The sequence below is a fragment of the Acanthisitta chloris genome, unplaced genomic scaffold (genome assembly GCF_000695815.1).
Source record: "Acanthisitta chloris isolate BGI_N310 unplaced genomic scaffold, ASM69581v1 scaffold17537, whole genome shotgun sequence".
NCBI classification, from domain to species: Eukaryota; Metazoa; Chordata; class Aves; order Passeriformes; family Acanthisittidae; genus Acanthisitta; species Acanthisitta chloris.
Genome location: NW_008684461.1, coordinates 3,773 through 11,206, shown reverse-complemented (window position 1 = coordinate 11,206; position 7,434 = coordinate 3,773). Strand labels below are relative to the sequence as shown.

The window sequence follows — 7,434 nt, the reverse complement described above, 5'->3', positions numbered from 1 at the left end:
ATACATAAAACTTGAGCACCCACCTCATTAAGGCTTGAGGGCACAGTGACATGAGGCGCCTGTGTCCCATTCAGTAGAACACAGTGCAAAGAGTCCCAAGCCAGCTGAGACTCTGCCAGTTACTCCCTGCAGCACAGATTACTGGCATTGCATTTATAAATAGCACAGGTCTGATTAGTCTAAAGTCAGCTTTATTGTTTACATACAGCAAGCTTGGATATCTCTGCACTGGAATTGTCACTGGCTTCCCTATGCTAGAGTAAGTACAGAGACAGGTAGTTTTTATTAGATCTTTGCAGTGTATTCTGTCTTTCATGAAGTCTGCAGATGTTTCTTATCTTATAGTTTTGCTAAGATTGGAAAATCCAACACCAACACATGTCATTAAGACTTTCTCCCCGCCCATGTGCTCTTCCTCAGGGGTCTTTGTTTCAATTTTAAACATGATCTGGAAGAAGCTTCTCAGGTGTCGCAGAAACTCAATTCTGAGGGAAAGAAAACAACACAGTTTAAGAAACAAAACAGAAAGCCCATTTGCAGTATATATTAACACTGATTCCAGCAGTAAGCAATAAGCACAGTGAATGAAACATGAAAATATTACTTAGTACAGAGAAACAAGCCTACAGGCTCCAAACATTGTTCTCAGTTGTGTTGTAGAAGTGGTTAGTGACCCCTACTGAAACCACTGCACTCCCTGTATGAACAGAGAGGAATGTCTGGTAACATAGCAAGACAAAATGGTGAGGAAAGAAGAAAGAAAGGAGAGAAATGTAGCCAGGCAAAGTCATTTAGCCATGATGCTGACTCTCCATCAGGGCTATATGAACCCCATACAAACCTGTGATACTGCTTTCCCCCTCCCAATCTTTACAGCAGAAATAAAAGATAAACAGGGATAGCCAAAAGGCTGGGTGCACACTTTAATATGAGAGACATCAGATCCTAAAGTATGTGTTTGATTTGGATTACTAACTTGTCCACTTCATAGTTAAATCTTCTCATTTTCAGAAAAACCCCCAATCCCTAAATAATTTTCCTTTCATAATTTTAGAAATAAAGGCATGAAAAAAACTAAATAGACACAGTGCTCCTAAACACACGCTGACTGGAGGGCAAGTGACAGGAAAAACTATAAAAAAAGAACAAAACAAAACCAGCCAAGAAAACATTTCTACTGCCTTCTTCAAAACAGGAAGCAAACAACTATACCACAAGGCTACAAATACAAAATTTGTAAGTGCTCCTGACAGAAGTCTGGTCTCTTGCAGTCACAGCCACAAGCAAGTCTGCAGTCTTGAACTAAGGTTTAATCTTCTCCAGCAATTCGTATATGCCCTTCTTAGATTAAGTTTAACCTATAAAGAAAGGGAATGTGGACATCCAGTTCACACATTTCCTTGTCTGGCAGCCTGAAAAAAGCCTCTGCTCTGCATGCTGAAAGCATAATCATAATCACAACCTAATCATGCATACATCATTACAACAAATCTAGAGAAAGTACTCACAAAATGCTAAGTGTGAGACCAAGAGCATAGGACTGTCCCCACTGTGACATCATGAGGCCTCTGAAAGCCTCCTGGCAGCTCCTATTCACAGAAATTGTGAATAAACACAATGAAAGTTGCGGGAGCAAAAATTGCCTTATCCACTTAAGTTGGGCATGCTGCTGCTCCTGCACTCAAGTACACACATGGGAAGAGGAGGGAAACAGCAGGAGGCAGGCAAAGAGAAGCTGCTTTACATATACTGGTCTGTGCTCAGGATGATCTGACTCAAAGAGGTATCTCTGGGGCAGTCTGCTGCATACCCCTGAAGGGTGAATGTGGGTATGTGGCTCCCAATGCTATATAGACCTTTCTACTGCAGCGTCCAGGGTGGTAACTCACACAGTCACCAGGTCTCTCATCTCTTGAGTGGATTAACAGTTGAAAGAGAGAACTAAAAATCACATTTTCTTCCATGCCTGTCCAACAGCAAGATTTCTGGTTACAGCTATACTAGGCAAATGGCATATGCTGGCACAAATGCCCCACGCTGGCACAAATGCCCCAGTGACACTAACAGGCAACAAGCTCTGTACTAGCCTTCTCCTTCAGCTGGGTCCCCTCCCAGGGCTCTAGCACTGTGACAAGAAAGTAGCCAAGCCCAGAACCGCAGGAGTGGCATGCTGAACTGCAAGGACTACAGAATACACTGTACAAATGCCAGAGGCAATGTGGAGCCAGTGGCTCAGGGAACTCTGCAACATGCTGGTGGGATCAGTTCAGCCTGTAACTTTCTGCACTTCTGTCTATACCATGCATCTCTGCCTTCTCTCCCTTTTGAATAAAGGTAGAGTGAGAAAATGAGTATCAGCCCCCATGTTCATGGGAAAGGCTCACTGGAGTGAGGGTGAAGGGGAGGGGCTGCCTGGGGACATCAGGGATGAATCTGGAAGCAGGAGAAGGCCAACTTTGTCTTACAGCAATAAGTGGTAAGGAAATAGGAGAGAAGGGGGGGAAGGTAGGAGTACGTGACAGAAGCACAGTAGAATGCTGGTTTGTATAACTCTGAGGTTGATCTGGGTCAGGTGTGGGCAGGTTTGCACCTCAAATAATAGTGCAGGCTGCACCAAACACACAGTCACAGGGTGGAGGACTGAGGGGGCAGGGTGGTGAAAGGTGCAAAGAAGGTTAATTTTGTTGAAAATTTACGCTGTGTGTTCAGGCAAGAACAAGGCAGAGCTGAACAGTGCTCCTTAGGTCCAGGGACAGCTACATGAGCCACACTGAAAGTTTTCTTCAGGGCCAGCCGCTTTAGAATAGAAAATCAACACTGTACTACCAAAACACAAAATAATACCATCACAAAAAAATAGTAAGAAAAAAAAGAGTTAAAGATCCATTTATCTAAGTGCTGCCTCTTCCCCAAAGCCTCTTAAGGAGCACCAAATGGTACACACTGACTTCACATGTCACGGCAAAGCAACAAACTTATAGACCGCTGCAAGAGAAGATTTGTCCACCAGCACTTGGTTGCACTGCCTCGGCATCCACTCAGGGCTCTGCCTGGCAGCACTGGCAGTCCCAGCACTGCTCTCCTAAGTCCTGCCAGAGACCCTCCAAAGAAGGAGACAGGCTGAGGGGCTGGGCATGGGCACCCCGGGCAGGGGAACAACTGGAAGTGTCAGCCCAGCTGGGCAAAGGCACCCTGCCCCCGCTGCTTGAATCCCTAAGCCCTTGCAAAGCCAAGGGGCAGGGCATTCAGGCTTTCCTGTTGCTGTCCTTCACGTACCCCTGGCTCATGCCAATCCACCTGCATGCAGACAGGGCTGTCCTGCCAGACTTATCTCTGCGAGTTAGTGGCACAGCCAGCACCCTGCATTTGATGCTAAGCTCAGCTTGACAGAGAGGTGCTTACTTCTGTGACACCTGGATCATATAAAAGGGGTAATGCAGATGGCCACTGGCCAAGTGGTCTTTCTGGGACTGGAGCCCAGTGCCACTCAGGACAGCCCTGCTCATAGTGTTGCCTGCCCTTCTGCTCCTCATTATTAACCAGGGCAAAGGACATCTCCCATGAAAATATACAAATCTGTGACAAATTTCCTCACTCTGATGGACATATTCCAAAGCACCATGTCCCCCACATAGTGCTCACATCAGGCAGCTCAACTGTCACATTCATGCTACATTATGCAAGACAGGGGAGCCAATCTAGCATAACATGGCTTTTAAGTAGCTTCAGATTCTGCAGGGTGAAAGTTAAATGCAGAGATGTCACAGCCCTAAGAAAGAAAAGAAGGGACGATGACATGGAACATGACACTACTGCAATTTACTTCATAAGCTTGTGCATCTGATGAGTTGCTCAGAAGCCAAATTTACCTGCCCTTTATAAGCAGCCTTAGTGAGGGCATGAGAGTGCTGCAGAAGAGCTGAATTCTCTCTGAATAGAGCCTCATAGGACTGACAAGTCACAGATTCTCACAGAATCACCGATTTTATGATCTGCTGTTACAGGATGTGTACTCCTGACCTTTTATTCATGCCTCACATACCTTGGAAGAAATGACAATTCCCCAATTTGAAATCAGTCTGCTTACAAAATATACTAGTGCATTTGCATGATTTTCACAGCACAACAAAAAACCACATGAAAAATAAAGAAGACTGAACAATGACAAGTGATTGTTTCACGTACTTAACTGTGCACTTCAAACACTGATATCTAATCTCTCTAAACCTTTCACATGGATACTTACTTCACAGGGGATTACTTCACCCCTATGCTACGGGACATTTCCCTGATTTCCCCTCAAAATCTGATGAATGTTGTTTCCAAGGTATCAGGGGTTCAGAATAGCAGTTAGGCAATTGCTAAGCTCTCATGTGATGGCACCACCATTCTTCAGTTATCACAGTACTGTACCTTTCACGTATACAGCACCGGTACCATGATAACCGAAAAAGGACAGTTCATAGTCTGACTATTTGATGCTATTGTCAGATAAACGAACCTCCCTTCATTTGATTAAAGAAAAACTGCTCAGTCTCTAGAAGTAACTGTGATCTAGTCAATCATTTGCAAGTCTGACAGAGTAAATTATATTTTTAATATTGGATGCTGTTCCCCTCTAACCAGTTTCTGCTAAAACTCAATCTGGGTTCACTGCTGTGAAAGATAATGAAAAGTATTTTTTATAAATACATCAACAATGAAAGGAGGGCCAAAGACAATCTCCATCAATTATTGGATGCAGAGGGGAACATGGTCACCAACGATGAGAAAAAGGCTGAGGGACTTCATACCTTCTATGCCTCAATCTTTAACAGTAATATCAGTTATCGTCAGGGCAACTGGTCCTCTTAGCTGGTAGACAAGGATCAGAATAGCCCCTGCAATCCAGGAGGAAGCAATTAGTGAGCTGCTATGCCACTTAAGACACTCACAAGTCTATAGGACTGGATGGGATTCACCCAGGGTACTGAGGGAACTGGTGGAAGAGCTTGCCAAGCTGCTCTCCATCACTTAGCACCAGTCCTGGTTAACTGGTGAGGTCCCAGATGACCGAAGGTTGGCCAATATCACACCCATATATAAGAAGGGTAAGAAGATGGATTGAGAGAACTGTCAGCCTGACTTTGGTGTCAGGAAAGGTTACGGAACAGATTATCTTAGCTGCAATCACACAGTACATACAGGACAACCAGGGAGGGGATCAAGCCTAGCCAGCATGTGTTTAGGAAAGACGGGTCCTGTTTGACACACCTGATCTCCTATGACCAGGTAACTTGCTTAGTGAATGAAGGAAAGGCTGTGGATATTGTGTACCTGGACTTCAGCAAAGGCTTTCATACTGTTTCCCATAGCATTCTCCTGGAACAGCTGGCAACCCACAGGTGCACTCTTCACTGGGTTAAAAATTGGCTGGATGACTGGGCCCAGAGAGTGGTAGTGAATGGAGCTAGTGTGAATGGAGTGGTGGTGAATCCAGTTAGCAGCTGGTCACTAGTGGTGTTTCCCCAGGGCTCAGTACTGGGCCCAGTTCTGTTCAATACCTCTGTCAATGATCTGATGAGAGGGTTGAGTGCACCCTCAGCAAGTTCACAGACAACACTAAGTTGGGCAGAAGTGTTGATTTCCTGGAGGGTAGGAAGGCTCTGCATAGGGATCTGGACAGGCTGGATCAATGGGCTGAGGCCAATGGTTGAGGTTCAACAAGACAAAGTGCCAGGTCCTACATTTCAGCCACAACAATCCACGCAGTGCTAAAGGCTGGGGAAAAAGTGGCTGAAAAATTCCCTCAGAGGATGAGGACCTGAGGGTGCTGGTTGACAGCAGCTAAACATGTGTAAATGGTGTGCCCAGGTAACCAAGAAAGCCAATGGCTTGTATCAAAAATAATGTGGCAGCACGAACAGGGAAGTGATTGCCTCCTTGTACCCAGCACTGGTGAGGCTCTTTGAATCTTATGTCCAGGTCTGGGCCCCTCACTAGAGGAAGGACATGAAGGTACTGGAAAGAGTCCAGAGAAGGGCAATGAAACTGATGAAGGGTCTGGAGAGTAAGTCATATGTAGAACAGCTGAGGGAGCTGAGGGTGTTTAGCATGGAAAAGAGGAGGCTCAGGGGAGACCTTATTCTCTTACAACTAGCTGAAAGGAGGTTGTAGCAGAATGAGAGCTGGTCACTTCTCCCAGGCAACCAGCAACAGGACTAGAGGAAATGGCCTCAAGCTGCACGAGGGGAGGTTCAGCTTAGACATCAAGAATTTTTTCACTGAAAGGGTTGTTAAGCATTGGAATGGACTGCCCAGAGAGATGGTGGAGTCACCATTCCTGGAGGTGTTCAAGAAGTGACTGGATGTGGCACTTAGTGCTATGATTTAGTTGATAAGGTAGTGCTCAGTCAAAGGTTGGACTCAATGATCTTGGAAGTCTTTTCCAACCTTGATGATTCTGTGAATCTGTAACCTGAGTGTACAACTAGCAGTGTAAGAAATTTAGTCTTTTTATCCTTTGAACAACTACCAGCTGCAGACAAAGCTTTAATAAAAACCGAGACTGAAGGACTAGACAGAAGTCTGCTGCCTGATAGGGGTAAAATTTTGAAGTAACACATAGTTTCATGAATTGAAGTCTTAAGCTGTTTCCTATGGACAATCACAGCTTTATTGTTTGGCTAGCCATTTGAAATACAACATTTGATGACACAGCTACAGAAAGATCACTAGGAAAACACAGTAATGTACACGAGGCAACAAAAAGCAAACTGATATACATAGACAATCCAGGTCAAGAACCAGCAATAAACCCCAACTCTGCAATTCTCAGAACTAGGAACAATATAGGACAATAAAGGAATCATCACCTAACACATAGAAATAAACTCTGGGTAACTTACATCACTTGTCTCCTTTGAAGTCAGGTACAAGCTGTACTATTCACAACCACAGGCAAAACGATCCATATATAAAACCACATGTGCAATAAAACTAGAGAATTAAAACAAGACAGGTAATGAAACTGAACAAAACAACTTACGTGTATGGAGACAGAGGTCCTAACAGGACTTTGGAAACATCCCGTTGTCCAAGGGTCATAAGCAGCAGAGCGAGGCCCTGATTCGTTGAATCTACACAGCCTCCCTGCAAACCAAAATGTTTTAATAATTAATCTCTGTACAAACCAGATGGGAGGAAAGTAATAAAGGAGAAAGATACACTTAAAAGGCTGAAATACCACTCCAAATTTCCAAGGACCAAGAAGATAAAAATCTAGATTTTGTAACAATGACAAGTTAATTTCACACAGCAGGTTGAGAAAGAAACAGAACTTGAACAAGACCCAGTAATGAAGTCACATCTCTCCTGATCTGTTTTAACATTACAGAATGTAAACGCTGAAGAATTCATTTGAGGTAAATTGAAAAGAGTTATTAATTATAGTTT

General features: G+C 44.2%; 1 protein-coding gene across 1 annotated transcript; it reads right to left on the bottom strand.

The window, feature by feature from the left end:
* Positions 1–334: 334 nt before the first annotated feature.
* Positions 335–7,131, bottom strand: LOC103806648 (RNA 3'-terminal phosphate cyclase-like protein; the record flags this gene model as incomplete). The annotated part of the gene is made up of 2 exons (XM_009079356.1): positions 335–485; positions 7,028–7,131. Coding segments are annotated over 2 exons (255 nt in total), but the record flags the coding sequence as incomplete, so codon positions are not given.
* Between the last annotated feature and the right edge of the window lie 303 nt (positions 7,132–7,434).